Below are 14886 nucleotides of genomic sequence, written 5' to 3' on the forward strand. Positions count from 1 at the left end.
GTTCCCGGAGCCCAAGCTTGCCGATAAAGACGGTAAGCCGACAGATGTGCCAAACCCGGCGTATCTTGTCACCCTGGCGCAAGACTCGCAGGTGCTGAGCTTCATCTTCAACTCGATCTCACCACCTGTGATGATCCAAGTCGCCCACTGCACCAAGGCCGCCGCGGCATGGACCGCCATCAGGGAGATGTTCCTTTCCCAGACGCAGGCCAACATCGTCAACACGCGGATCGCCCTCTCCACCACCAAAAAGGGCACCGCGACCATCGCCGACTACATTGGGCGCATGAAAGTGCAGGGCTACGAGATGGCTTCAGCAGGCAAGCCGCTCGACGATGATGACATGGTCTCCTACATCCTCGCCGGACTAGACTACGACTACATCTCGTTTGTCTCGTCCATCTGCGCCGCGAGGACTGAACCAATCAAGGTAGCTGAACTTTACTCTTAGTTGATCGATTTTGAAAAGCGTCTTGCTATGTTCGAAGGTGGCAACCACTCCTCCCAGTCCTCGGCCAATACTATCTCTCGTGGCCGTGGTGGTTTTGGCCGCGGTGGAGGTGGCCGTGGCAATGGTGGCCGCGGCAATGGAGGAGGTGGCCGTGGCAACAGAGGCCGTGGCAATGGAGGCGGTGGTCGTGGCAATGGAGGCCGCGGCAACGGCAACGGCAACGGAGGAGCCGATGATCTTCCTGAGGTCGTCTGCCAGATCTGCAAGAGGCCAAATCACACCGCCCTCGAATGCTACCGGCGCTTCGACATCTCCTACACCAAGAACGAGAAGAGCGCCGGATCTGCCACAACCTCGTCCTATGGAGTAGATACCAACTGGTATCTGGACACTGGCGCCACCGATCACATCACCAGCGAACTCGACAAGTTGACCGTCCACAACAAGTACCACGGCAACGATCAAGTCCACACTGCGAACGGAGAAGGTATGGAAATTAGTCATATTGGTCACACTACCGTTCGTACCCCTACTCGTGATCTTCATCTTAAGAACATCTTGCATGTACCCGATGCCGCCAAAAACCTTATCTCCGCCCATCGCTTATCCACTGATAATCATACCTTCCTTGAAGTTCACCCAACTTTTTTTCTCGTCAAGGAACAGGGAACGAGGAAAACCCTTCTGCGCGGCAGGTGTAGACAAGGTCTCTACCCCGTATCATCGGCTCCCTTTAGCTCAAGCAAGCAAGCGTTTGGTGCAAATAAACTGCCTGTTGAAAGGTGGCACAGTCGGCTAGGGCATCCGTCATCTACCATAGTGCGTCATGTTCTTAGCCAGAACAATATTCCTTTTTCTAGTAGCGAGTTGAATAAAGAAGGAGTTTGTGATGCAGGCCAAATGGGCAAAAGTCACCAACTTCCTTATCCTAGTTCAAACAGTGTGTCTAAAGCTCCTTTAGAGCAAATTTTCTCCGATGTATGGGGGCCTGCCCGTGATTCTATCAATAAGAAAAACTATTATGTGTCTTTCATTGATGATTACAGCAAATTCACGTGGATATATCTACTTAAGCACCGATCCGAAGTGTTTAAGGTCTTTCATGAATTTCAAACCCTTATTGAAAGGTTGTTCAATAAAAAAATCACTATGCAAACAGACTGGGGTGGCGAATATGAACGTCTAAATTCCTTTTTTCGTCAATTAGGAATCACTCACCATGTCTCCTGTCCCCATGCAGAAAGAAAACATCGACATATTGTTGATGTAGGGCTCTCTCTCTTAGCCCATGCCTCCATGCCCTTGAAGTTTTGGGATGACGCTTTCCTCTCTGCCACATGTCTGATAAATCGCACCCCTAGCAAAGTGATTAATTTTGAAACTCCTCTGACACGTTTCTTTCAAGAACAACCCAATTATCATTCTCTTCGGATCTTTGGATGTGCGTGTTGGCCGAATCTTCGCCCTTATAATTCCAAAAAGTTAGAATTTCGTTCCAAACAGTGCGTGTTCCTTGGCTAGAGCAATCTTCACAAAGGTTTTAAATGCCTAGATGTTACTGCTGGACGAGTATATATATCCCGTGATGTTATTTTTGATGAGACAGTTTTTCCCTTTGCAAATCTAAATCCAAATGCAAGCACCCCTCTCCGGTCAGAAGTCCTTTAACTTCCTGAGTCTACACCCTTTGATCATGGGGACGAACCTGTAGTTGATCAACAGGCTAATTTTCACCCTAATCCTATTTGCTAACAGTGGAGAAAATCCAGTTTTTGTGCATGATTCTATGCAGCCAGAACAAGACGAAACTGTTGCGGAACACGAGGAGGATTCAGGTGCTGCGGGCAGCGATCCCGAGCCTGCAGCGTTAGCGGGTGCAGGCGGCAGAGGCGGACCAGGGGGCGAATCTGCCTCAACTGCGCAGACGCTGCCGCGGGAACACCCGCTAGATCTCCCGACAGCGCGTCGTCAGGTGGGCGCACGGGCTCCCCTCTCGCGGGCCGCCAGGTGGGCCAACCAAGCGAGGGAGACGTGCGCACGGGCTCACATGTCGATCTGCCCTGACAGGATGAGAGATCCTCTGTTGCTGGCGACAGATCTGCTACGGGATCACGTGCTGACACGGGATCACATGCGGATCCTCCCTCCTCTGGCGGATTTTCTGTGTCGCATGCACCTGCACCTCCTGATGTGCCAACTCGGCGAACAAGGTCACAACACGGTATTTCAAAACCTCAAATTCATACGGATGGCATAGTTAGGTATGACAAGCTCAAACCTCGTTTTGGTGGTCTGATAACTACTGGTGAACCTCATAATTTGCAAGAAGCTTTGAATGATACAAATTGGAAGAGGGCCATGAATGATGAGTATGATGCTCTTATTAAAAATAAGACTTGGCACTTAGTCCCACCAACAAAAAATAAAAATATCATTGATTGTAGGTGGGTCTATAGGATTAAAAGAAAGGCAGATGGTCAAATTGACAGATACAAGGCAAGGCTAGTAGCAAAAGGTTTCACACAAAGATACGCTATAGATTATGAAGATACCTTTAGTCTTGCTGGTAAAGCAGCTACTATCAGACTTGTTCTTTCTGTTGTAGTATCCAGTAACTGGAGCCTCAGGCAATTGGATGTTCAGAATGCGTTCCTCCATGGCGTTCTAGAGGAAGAAGTCTATATGAGACAACCACCTGGCTATGAGATTAAAGGCAAGGAAAATCATCTCTGCAAACTTGACAAAGCGTTGTATGGTCTAAAACAGGCACCTCGGGCATGGTACTCCACGTTGTGTGACAAACTTCAAGCACTTGGTTTTAAACCATCAAGAGGGGATACTTCTCTGTTCTTTTTTAGAAGAGGAAAAACTATTATGTTTATGTTGGTCTATGTTGATGATATAATTGTTGCTAGCTCATCACAAGATGCAACTGTAGCTTTGTTGGCAGATTTGAGAAGAGATTTTGCCTTGAAGGATCTAGGAGATCTACATTATTTCTTGGGAATTGAAGTTAAGAAGGTAAAAGATGGCATCCTTCTGACCCAAGAAAAATATGTTATGGATATATTGAAACGTGCAGGTATGACAAATTGCAAGATTTCAAACATGCCTCTCTCAACATCTGAAAGGCTGTCAAAGGACCAAGGAGAACCTTTGGGGCCGAAGAGTCAACAAGGTATAGAAGTATGGTAGGTGCCTTGCAATATTTGACATTGACAAGACCGGATATTTGTTTCCCAGTGAAAAAAGTTTGTCAGTATTTGCACTCTCCTACCTCACAACACATGACAGCAGTTAAAAGAATTTTGAGATACCTTAAAGGTACTACGAGTACAGGTCTAAAATTCACTAAGTCGGCTTGCAACATTGTTAGTGCCTTTTCAGATGCTGATTGGGAAGGATGTCCTGATGACAGAAGATCAACAGGAGGTTTTTGTGTGTTCTTTGGTCCCAACCTGATTTCTTGGAGTGCATGCAAGCAAGCTACTGTTTCAAGGTCAAGTACTGAGTCAGAGTATAAATCATTAGCCAATGCAACTGCTGAGATTATTTGGGTCCAAACTCTTCTGCGTGAACTTGGAGTTGCTCATTCGATAGTTGCCCGTCTTTGGTGTGACAACATTGGTGCCACATATTTGTCAGCAAATCCAGTGTTTCACGCAAGAACTAAACATATAGAAGTTGACTATCATTTTGTTCGAGAGAGAGTAGCTAGCAAGCTACTGGATATTTGGTTTATACCCACAGGTGATCAAGTTGCTGATGGGTTTACCAAAGCCTTATCATGGCGAAAATTGGAAGATTTTAAGAGCAATCTCAACTTGGTGAAGTTATGATTGAGGGGGCGTGTTAGAATACATTGTAACACGTATATTCGGTATAAATATAAACCGTATATATGCCCAGTACGCCCGGTAGGCTAGCGTGTTGCATGGTTGTTGTAACCTATAGTTGTGGTTGTTAGGATTCATCCTCATCTTGTATATCTTTCTTGAGGATCAATCCAACAACCGAACTACCAAATCTTGTAAACCTCTTTGCCTATATAACATGCAACGCGTCCCTGCCAGAGGCATACGCTTCATCCAATCTTTCATCGCCATTGGACTTTGGTCATCAGGATGCTCTTATTCACTCTTTTATCTGGATTGATGGATGTTCCACCCAAAATTTACGAGACTGCCGAAGACTATGAAGTGTTTTCTCACTTCTCTTACTTCTATTTGTCACAAGTTACAGATTCAAGGTATGTATCACCGAACCAAGATCAAAGATCCGGTCAGCTGCAGTCATAAGATCATTTCTCTACATGACAACACTTCTATTTTTAACAAGGTTTGGTAATAATATGAGATGGTCATTTTCCTCGATTTTCTTGAGAGTTGTGGTTCTGTTATGTTTATTTTATCCCATAATGTCTCTTTGCTTTGTGAAATATGGAAATGCATCATTGTTAACCATGTATTGTCATTTTTTGCTCATCCTAGGAACTGATGAGATTAAATATAAGTTTGAAGTCTAGCTGTAGAATTGGAAGTTCATAATTTGCATGGAAGGATTCTAACACCAGGACTACAAGATGCACGCACGATCTCCGCCCCGCCGGAGGACCTTTAATGGCCAATGTTCAAGTTCATTTTTCACTTTTTGGGCAGATCTAAGTTTGATTTACAACAAGAGTCCCACATAATACATGATAAGTGTCTGAAAATAGCAATTTGTACATAAATGATCATAGGATTTTCAATTCGTAATCCCTGCACTTTATGTGTTTATATACATTAAAATTTATGTAAACGACATGAGATTATGTACATGACTATATTTAGTAAGAAAATATTGGATCGCATAATTCATAGTTTTGCAGTCTACTAAGTAGTCAGTACTCTGTCCCTTGCAAAAAAGTTATCTTAATATCAAATATCTAATATGCAAATAAAGTTAATCAGTTTATATATTATCATGTGAATAGGACTAACAATTCCCGCAGCAACGCGCGGGGAATCATCTAGTATAAATTAAAACATGGAACAAATTAAGCGGGGCAATGCCCCCCTCCCATATTTTCTACGATATGAGTCAGTTGTCATGATTGAAACGACAATGATACTAGAGTGAGAATATAAAAACGAAGCCAACTAGATACTTGATAACCTAATGCAAGCCATTTTTAAAATATTGTCTTCCTAAAATTTTAACCACTAATTGTTGAATTTGGTGTTCTCACACTTAGAGCCCGAGATATACAAGGCTACGGGGGGCAGTAAAACAATCCTCTTTGATGAAGGTGAAGAAGTTATTGCTTAGAATCATTTAGCGGATAGCACCAGTAATGTAGTTACAAAGAGATGTTTAGTTCCTCCATTGGATCGAGTATGGAGACACCTTCCCGTTTTCTACTAACAATGCCCAGGGCCATAGGCTTGATTCTTGTGACACGGCTATTTCGATCGCATTAAATGCTACTGCACCCACATGGCTCTTTATTAGCATTATGCCATTAGTAGGAATGATTGTGATCCTTGAATATGTTGCCATGAAGGTCTTCAAGATCCCTTCGATCACCCGACTACATGCATGGGCTATTGGCGAGAAAACGAGCACAATGACAATGTAAATAATAAGGCTACACATCGGGAAGCAATGTATTATGGCATATATCATACATTATATCTTCTATATGAATTTACATTGAGAAACATGAAAACAATAGTGAGGGGGCTAGTGCCTCCCCGGTCCTCCCAGAGATGAGTCTTCTACCATGACTCAAAGTACGTAGAGTGAGAATAAAAAACAAGCCTACTAGATAATAGGTCACCTGATAAAAGCCATTTTTAAATCAGTGTCTACCGAAAAATGAACTACAAATAGTGGAGCTTTGTGTCTTCACTGAGCTCGAGATATACCAGGCTAGGAGGCCACTAAAACAATCATCATTGATGAAGGTGAAGAAGTCTTTACTGAGAACCATCTGGCGGACAACACCAGTCAAGTACTTACTAGAAATGTTTAGTTCCTCTACTCCATCAAGTTTGGAGACACTTGCCTACAGGATAAGCAAAACCCAAGCATGCGATACATTAGTCATTCGCCGCAAGTCACTTTGCACATTGATAGTTCACCTTCTCTGTATGTTAGCTAGTTATATGCCTCATATTTCTTTGACATTTGATATTTTTTATATTCCATTGAGCAACCTTGTGACATGCGCTCCTCATAGGCCGGGCATTACTTGAGCTTTCCGTAGAAGAAAGTTTCCCCTAGTCAACTTGTCGGACGGCGGAGCACCGAGGTTGAGGATGATGGTGGTCGAAGTGGAAGACATGGCGATGGAGGTAGATTGATCGATAGTTAGGTTGGGAATAGGTTGGGTCTGTATACCATATTAGGTTGGAAGCGTTCCTACTCCTCATAAGGAGCCGCGTGGTGTTTATTTATGTGTGACGTGAAAGCACCTGTTCGCGGCGTACAAGGGAAGGTCGATCGCTAGGATATAGCTGCGTACAGAGAAGAGAGAACTAGATAGCATACGAGAGGGAACAGAGATAGAAGATGGTTGAGATTACATCAAATTTAAACCATATCATCTAACAACATCTACAGGCTCGCCTATGTGACTGCGGGGGCCAGGAGATGGGCCGTCCTCGACCATGTCCACCTCGCCGCTGGAGACCAGCTCGTCGACCTCCTCTAACATGGAAATGGTATGGTATATTGCCTCACTCAGTTTGGGACGAACATGTGCTCCGCCTGCCACAGCGTCACCGTCAGGAACCTATCATTCTCGAGGGGCCCACATAAGCATATCATGCATGGAAATGGCATAACAAATGGATCATCCAAATGCATGGGACCGGACCAGACCTAAATTCATCATCCACAGTCTAGCGACTGTTGTCGTCTGTGGGCAACCTACCGTTGGACGCCAGCACCAGTTTCTCCCCGCCATACATCCATGTCTCAATTTTTACTAGTGCCAAGAATCCGGTGTTCTGCGAGGGTCACCTGTACCAAATCTGGAGGAATGCAACCAGCACAGTTACTTTGCAGCTCCAGGGAAGCGGTCGATGTCGTGTGGCACAGGATGAATTATTTGCTCTGAGGAATGATCCCCGGTGCCAGCCATGTTGGGATGTTGTTGCCAACTTGGTTGGATACTCAGTGTTTGTTGGTACGAAAAATTCGGTGTCGTTGTATGCTGAAGGTGTTTCCAGACTCAAGGGTAATTGTGTGTACTGGATCGGTGGGAGAGGTAGGGATGAGGGCATGGTCTTTGACATGAGGACTAGGAGGTCCACACCTTGCCTTCACCCAGTGGATGGTGTCATTCCGGAGTCTCCACAAGGCACAATCTGCTGGTACTTTCTGAGTGCATGACCCAGTGAATAACTGCAATACTAATGAACAAAGAGTTTATCAAACCCGGGCAAGGGTCCGGGCTGAACGTGCACAATAGTGATTCGTCGCTAGGACAGCCTGGTGACATATGATGAGCACCACCAGTCACATTGGTGTTAGTGATGCTTGTCATGCCCGAAACAAGAGATCTGGCATAGTGTAATTTCTATGTGTGGCCAAGCTTGGCGGTTGTGCAAGGAGAACGAAGCAATATTGCTTTCAATCGGGCAACAATAAAACTGATGGATTGATTACATTCGAAGCCAATGGTACAGCAGTAGTGGATGCTTCCGCAAAAGCCAAGCAAAGAGAAAAGGATGCAGAGAAACTTGAGAAGAATAGAAGGTTTGTTTATCTATGTCTGAGATGACCAGTGTGCATGTCTTGAGAAGAACAGAAGAAGAGTGAAGATCTAGCAGCAGCAACAATACATTTTATGGTTTTCTTTTCAACGATTCTGTGTGGAAGGTTGGAGTCTATGAATATAGAAAAAAGTATGTGCTGATGCTCCTTTTGAATTGTAAATTTGTAATTCCAATTTTACTGAAACATTCTCTTTGCAGTCATGGTCTAAACTGGAGCACTAACATGTTCATTACAATGATTCTGCGTGAGCCGCCAGGTCTTGTTTGTCTCAATGCTCGCCATCTCTTCCATCATAACTGGAGCCACCCGTGCCGGATGCGTGTGTCCAACCCGATCTCGTATAGTTGTCCGAGCGACTTGATGCTACTGCAGAGGCAGGGTATAAAGTACACCTCTGACAGCAATGAGGTGTTCCCTGCTCTGGCATGCGAACAGGATCGTGCCACGCCCCTCGATCTCCACGGACGTGTTGTCGCCGATCTGCCTGGACATGAGCCAACTCGGTCCGGCTCAGGGCGAGCCTGCAAAAAGCTCGGGCAAAGTTGCCGAGCCCCGAGCCAGCTCGACATTGCCGGCGAGCCATGAAACGGACCTCGGCCCGAGCTTTCGAAAAGCTCGTGCAGCTCGCGAGCCTCGCCATGGTGGGTCACAGACAGGTGGGGCCGTCTTCCCCGACAAAGGCGGAGACGACATATGTGGGGCGGCGAGGCAGATCATGACCGGCGAGGAGCGGCCGGGGCGGAGCAGAACACAGGCAAAGCTAGTGTTGAGTGGTGGCTGGATGCATGAGAGCATCTCGTGCGCCCCAGGTGGCTGAGGATGACACTATTGGTTTTGGATCCCAAGCCGGACTTTTTTCTCAGGGAGCCCCAAAAATCACGGTTACCACGGTAACCACAAAGTACCGTAAAAATTCGGATGAAATTTAAAAATCAAATTTTGAATTAGAATATTTCAAAGTCCATATAGATAATGTTTAAGTCCTTTGAAGTCGCTAAACTTACCCTAGCGTATTTGCTGTTCACACGCACCTATCACGGCTGCTCTCACAGATCTCGAGTTCGACTCCATGCAGCTCCCACAATTTCACAATTTTTTTAGTTTTTTACTTTTGCATTCGAAAAAGGAGATAAATATGCGAGGGGGAATACTCGAACCCGCGAGCCGCTGCTCCAGAAAGGTGGTGGTAACAAGCTAGGCCATAACAAGCTATGCTGCTACATACGAGATGCCGTAAATTTAACAGTAAGGTCAGCGTTTGAATTCAAAATTTAAAAAGAACTCAATTATGTTTTGCACGGTAGGAGTGTTTTCCGTGGGGTAGCGGTAAACGCGATAACCAAAACAGTGGGTTTAGCAGAAATTAAAGCTACCAAAGAAAAGACGAGCTTTCGGGCCAGACCGAGCCGAGCCATGCTCGGCCTGCACTATTTTTGGTCTAGCAAAGATAGCTCGGCTCGGTCCATCTCAACTGCGGGCCGAATCAAACTCGGGGCGAGCCCAAGAAAGCTCGGGCCGAGCCGAAAAGCCTGAGTTTTATGTCCAGCCAGAGTCGCCGAGCTTGATGAAGCCGCATACGCTCGTGTCCAGCTCGGAGAAGAATTAGCACCGCCCACACATGTGGTTGCTGACGCCGGAGTCCAGGAACCAAGCCGTGTCTTAGTGACTGGCCTGCTTCTTTGATGTAGCATTGGATTGAGCAGGATGTGCTCGAAGGACGGTGCGCTCGGACGATACTTGTACAGTGAGCGAGTCCACGCTTGCGATCAGCAATGCCTGCTCCTCTTCTTGTCCTTTATGCTCGAAAAAACCGAGCACATTTTTACGGCTTTTCTCGTTGTTTTTCTCTCTATGCTCGAAAAAACATCTAGTAACATATTTTAAATCATTAAACAAAGAGTTCCCTTTATGCTCCATTCCATCTGTCTACCATCACCACTTCATATATGTTGCTACAGGCAGGTATTTTTCTTCGAGAAAACAAGCTACAGAACACGTATGTATGCTGAATATGCAACACATAAAAAGGGTATAATATATGTTTGTGTTCATGTTACATGACTCGGACAACCATGCATATATCAAATAATATAGATAAATGTGCTCGGTGTATATTGATAAGCAAACTCACGATTATTGTTTAGTTATCAAATGTAAGCCCATTTCAAACACCAATTTCTTTTAGTATTTTTCTACTAAAAAGAGGATGTGATGAATGTTCTCATGGTAACAATACGGGCTAAATATTCTTCTTAAGCCTCTCAACCTCAGCTTCTGAAAGAATTTATGACTATGCTCTGCTACCAAAACCTCCGATAACCAGAGCTTGCCTTCACCAAATGCTTGATGGCTCGGAAGTTTCCGCTTGAGGCATCCTTATTATCTCATGATTTATACATCTTTCGCCTGAGGCAAGGTACCTAATTGCATGTTGAGCATCTCAGCTCATGCTTTCCAGCAAGCTATATTCCTGTGAAAGCGTCCAATTGAAGTTTATCATTTTCACCCTCCATCAAATCCTTGTTGGCTTGAGTTACCTCCACCTTCATCTTAAGGTCCTCCAATTCCGTCAAGATTTCTTCCTTCTCAGCATCAAATGCCTTTGCAGATGCATCTTTCTCAACCCCCAGCCGAAGGTTATCATTTGTAGCCTGCACCTTACCATAATCATCCTCCAACTCCAAGTTCTTTGCCAGAGCTGCCTTGAGCCTTGACTCCAAAGATTCTACCCTCGCATCCAGCTCTGCCTTCTGTGCCCCCATGACCTTCAGCTCCTGCACCTTATCCTTAATTTTCTTCTTCGCTTCTTCCTGGTACGCATCTGCTGCTATCATGAGCGCCAAAACCGCCTTCCTCGCGTCCTGCAGCCCCCCCGCCTTCTCCTTAATTTGCTTCATTGCCGCTTCTTGGTATGTATCAGCGGTGTTCATTAGCATCAGACCTGCCTTCCTCGTGTTCTCCAATTCCTCTGCCTTTGCCCTAATTTGCTTCTTAGCTTCCTCTTGGTACCTATCGGCAGCATTCATGAAGAGCAGGCCCGCCTTCCGGGTGTCCTCCGTTTGCTTGGACAGCTCACCGGACAGTCCGGTGTTTTGGCGCTCCAGCTCTCGCACCTTGTGCCCCAGTGTCAAGACCTGAGTCGAGGACACCTGAGCAGTCCTCGTCTTTTCCGCCAGTTGCCTCTCCAGTTCACGCTTCTCGTTGGACAGTCGGGAATTTTCTTGCTCTAGCCTTCGTGCCCTATAATATTCTTCAACATAGTCTGCAGTGTATGTTTTAGAAAAGGGTGTAATTACTAATTAGTGGAAAGAGATGCATGGGATCACGCTACAGGCTGGACTGCACACATGGAGATGGGATTGATTTGATGGAAGAATATATACATATGCTCTGGCGTAGCGCACCTGACCAATACGAACGATGATAATACGACATGTTGCAGAGACTTGCACTTGCTTGCGGCTGCTGTTGTGTTGTCACGCACTCGTCGAAGGTAAAAGATGCAGCCCGTCGTCCTTCATGCCCATGTGGATGGAAGTTGCCTCGGGTGAATATCTATCTATATGTAGATAAGGGACCGGAAGAATGAAAAGAGAGAAGGAAAGGATGGAGTGTCAATGAGGAAGGCGAAGGAGAGAAGGCATACATGGGTGCTGCTGGTGAACTAAGAAGAGGCAGGATGCATGGAGTGTTGGTGAGGGAAGAAGTAGAGGAGGGAAGGTATGTGCATAATGTGCTGCCAAATTAAAGAGTGAGGGAGTGGGGCTCAGCTCATGTGTCTAGTCCAAGACATCTCGCATGATTTTTTTTAAAGGAAACTAGAGGGTCCCATCAAAACCAAACTCCACTCTTTAGCACTTTTTTCCCTTATAATTTAATGATGTGCAGCCCTCATGCATGTAGTGAAAAAAAAGTTCTAAGCATCTGTTCATTTTGCTGTGGTACTTTGTTGTGGTACTTTGTCATCAAATGTTGTTTGTTTGGCATGCAGAATTGTTGCATAGTCTTTAATTTAGGGGTTGCTCCATGAACTTCCCTTGGACGATTGGATCATTGTTACTTGACCTTTTTGGCTACACCTAGGGTCGTGGGCATAGGGGCCCTAGGCCCATATCCACCCCTGGCTTTCATCAAAAGTGAAAAAATGTATGGCACCACAAATTACATCCCAATGAATGTAACATGAACGAAGACATCACATATCTCAAAGATTTTTTTTATTTCATTGCATAATACCAACTATTCACCATTGCATTACTAATGCAGCACATTACAACCAAGTTATTTGGAGCCGCACGGTGATAAGAATGATAGAATGCTACATTTATTCTTCTCATGTGCCTTAGCAACTATGAGATGTAGCTGCTCCTTGTCTTTGCTAAGGGCATCAATCTCACTCTTCTTTTCCTCCAATGCCGCCTTTAGTTTCCCATTCTCACCATCCTTTTCAGCAATGTAATTCTGGAGCTCCTCAATTTTTAGCTTCAGCTTGTTACCTTCAACCTTCTCAGACACTAGTGCTTTTTGGACTGAATTCATCTCATCATTCAGGCATGAATGCTTCGCGTCAATTTCAATACAGGATGCTTGCAGCTGTGAGACAGAAACGCGAATCTTCACCAACTCATCCTTCAGCCTATCTGCCTCGACATCTTTGTTGTACCCTGCTTCCACAACTGCTTCCTTGCTGGCGTGGATTTCCTCTATCTTCCTCTTGAGGCTCTCTACCTCCTTCATGAATTTGACCTTCTCGGCGTCAAATGACTTCACAGCTGCCTCCTTCGCCTCCGCCAATGCAGTCAAGTCCATCTTGAGGCGTTTGACCTCTAATTCAGACATGGCATGTTTTTGCTCTGCTATTAAAATCTCCAAACGAAGCTTATCCTTTTCACCCTCCACCAAATCCTTCTTGGTTTGGATTTCCTCCACCTTCCACTTAAGAACCTCCAAATCCTTCGTGATTTTTGCTTTCTCGGCGTCAAATGCTTTTGTAGCCGCCTCCTTTGCCTCCACTAATGCAACCAGTTCCATCTTAAGGCTCTTAGCATCTGCTTCAGACATGCTTTGCTTTTGCTCTGCAGCAAAAACCTCCAACTGAAGCTTATCATTTTTAGCCTCCAACAAATCCTTGTTGACCTGGTATTCCTCCAGATTCCCCTTAAGATCATCCAGTTCCTTGAGGATTTCAACCTTCTCAGCATCAAACTCCTTGGCATAAACCTCCTTGGCCTCCTGTACTGCACCCAATTCGACCTTGAGGCTCTTAACCTCTTCTTTAAATACACTATTCTCCTGCTCTGCAATCAAAATCTTTGACTGGAGCTCATGGTTTTGACTCTCCACTGAATCCTTGTTGGCCTGGATTTCCTCTATTGTCCTCTTCAGATTGTCCATTTCCTTCATGATTTCTACCTTCTCGGCTTCAAATGCCTTTGCCGCTGCCTCCTTCGCCTCCACCAATGCACCCACTACTTGTTTAAGGCACTTAACCTCTGCTTCAGACTGCCCACATTTCTCCTCCGCTGTGAAAACCTCAGACCGAAGCTTATCATTTTCTCCATCCACTAAATCCTTATTTGTTTGGATTTCCTTCAGCTTCCTCTTGAGTTCCTCTAATTCCTCGGTGAGTTCTGCATTTTTTACATCAAATGCCTTGGCCTCCGCCAACCCACCCAGTTCTATCTTAAGCATCTCAATCTCTGCTTCGGACATGTTTTGCTTTTCCTTTGCGATCAAAGCCTCTGAACGAAGCTTGTCATTTTCGCTCTCTGCCAAATCCTTGATAGCCTGAATTTGCTCCAACCGTCTCTTGAGATTCTCTGATTCTAGCCAGATTTTTGCTCTCTCGTCGTTGAATTCCTTGGCAGCACCCTCTTTTGCCTCCGCCAGCGCGCCTAATTCCTTGCTTAGCCTCTCAACCTCCGCTTCAGACTTGCCACATTTTTCCTCTGCGATCGAAACTTCCGACCGAAGCTTATCGTTTTCAGCCTTGAAGCTTCTCTCCACCTCTTCCTTGTGGCTTGAGATCGCCTTCGTCTCCTCCAGTTGCTTCTCCAGCTTGCCCTTCTCGCAGATCAGCTGGGTAATTTTGCCCTCCAGTTCCCACACACTATCCCCAAGTGTGGTGACCTGGTGCGACAGGGTCCTCACCCTGACATCTGTGAAGAGATCTGCAACGACATACATATGTACTGTATGTTTTAGAGGAGAGAGCTGGTACATTACACGCACAATATTGCACAGATAAAAAAAGGAAAGAGGATGACTTGGCACACACCCGCAAACCAAGGCGCGGTCGGTGACGACATGTCTGTCATCTGCCGCTGTTGTCACGCACTCGTCGGAGGTGGAATGGAAGACGCGTCGCTGTCTCGCTGTGCACCACACCAGACGGAAAAGAGGAATATATATACCTGCTGAAGTTGCCTCAGCTGGGTAGGGCAATAACTGAATATATGCAAAATGAGGAGAGGATGAAGTGTCCATGACTCCATGAGCAAAAGGGAAGAAGCGTGGGGAGACAAGGGAAGGGATGGAGTGTGGGTGGGGAAGAAGGATGGGTTTTGTTTGGTTTAAGAAGAACATTGAACATATTCCGACTTATCTAGCTGCAAGGCATCGGTAACTGCAGTCGCAAGGCATCCTTTTTCTTTTCTTTTCTTTTCTTT

At 45.5% G+C, this 14886-nt stretch overlaps 2 protein-coding genes and 1 pseudogene across 2 annotated transcripts; 1 reads left to right on the forward strand and 2 right to left on the reverse strand.

The window, feature by feature from the left end:
• Nucleotides 1-325: 325 nt before the first annotated feature.
• LOC123073113 (uncharacterized) lies at nucleotides 326-467 on the forward strand (annotated as a pseudogene).
• Nucleotides 468-10242: 9775 nt separating this feature from the next.
• Nucleotides 10243-11799, reverse strand: LOC123067097 (trichoplein keratin filament-binding protein-like). The gene is made up of 2 exons (XM_044490040.1): nucleotides 11623-11799; nucleotides 10243-11480 (listed from the first exon to the last, which is right to left on the reverse strand). The coding sequence occupies exons 1-2, from the start codon at nucleotides 11651-11653 to the stop codon at nucleotides 10681-10683; spliced, it is 831 nt and encodes a 276-aa protein (XP_044345975.1). The 5' UTR covers nucleotides 11654-11799; the 3' UTR covers nucleotides 10243-10680.
• A 674-nt stretch (nucleotides 11800-12473) lies between these two features.
• On the reverse strand, nucleotides 12474-14624 carry LOC123067099 (interaptin-like). The gene is made up of 2 exons (XM_044490041.1): nucleotides 14496-14624; nucleotides 12474-14388 (listed from the first exon to the last, which is right to left on the reverse strand). The coding sequence occupies exons 1-2, from the start codon at nucleotides 14533-14535 to the stop codon at nucleotides 12500-12502; spliced, it is 1929 nt and encodes a 642-aa protein (XP_044345976.1). The 5' UTR covers nucleotides 14536-14624; the 3' UTR covers nucleotides 12474-12499.
• Nucleotides 14625-14886: the final 262 nt, after the last annotated feature.

This window comes from Triticum aestivum, chromosome 3B (genome assembly GCF_018294505.1).
Source record: "Triticum aestivum cultivar Chinese Spring chromosome 3B, IWGSC CS RefSeq v2.1, whole genome shotgun sequence".
Classification (NCBI taxonomy): domain Eukaryota; kingdom Viridiplantae; phylum Streptophyta; class Magnoliopsida; order Poales; family Poaceae; genus Triticum; species Triticum aestivum.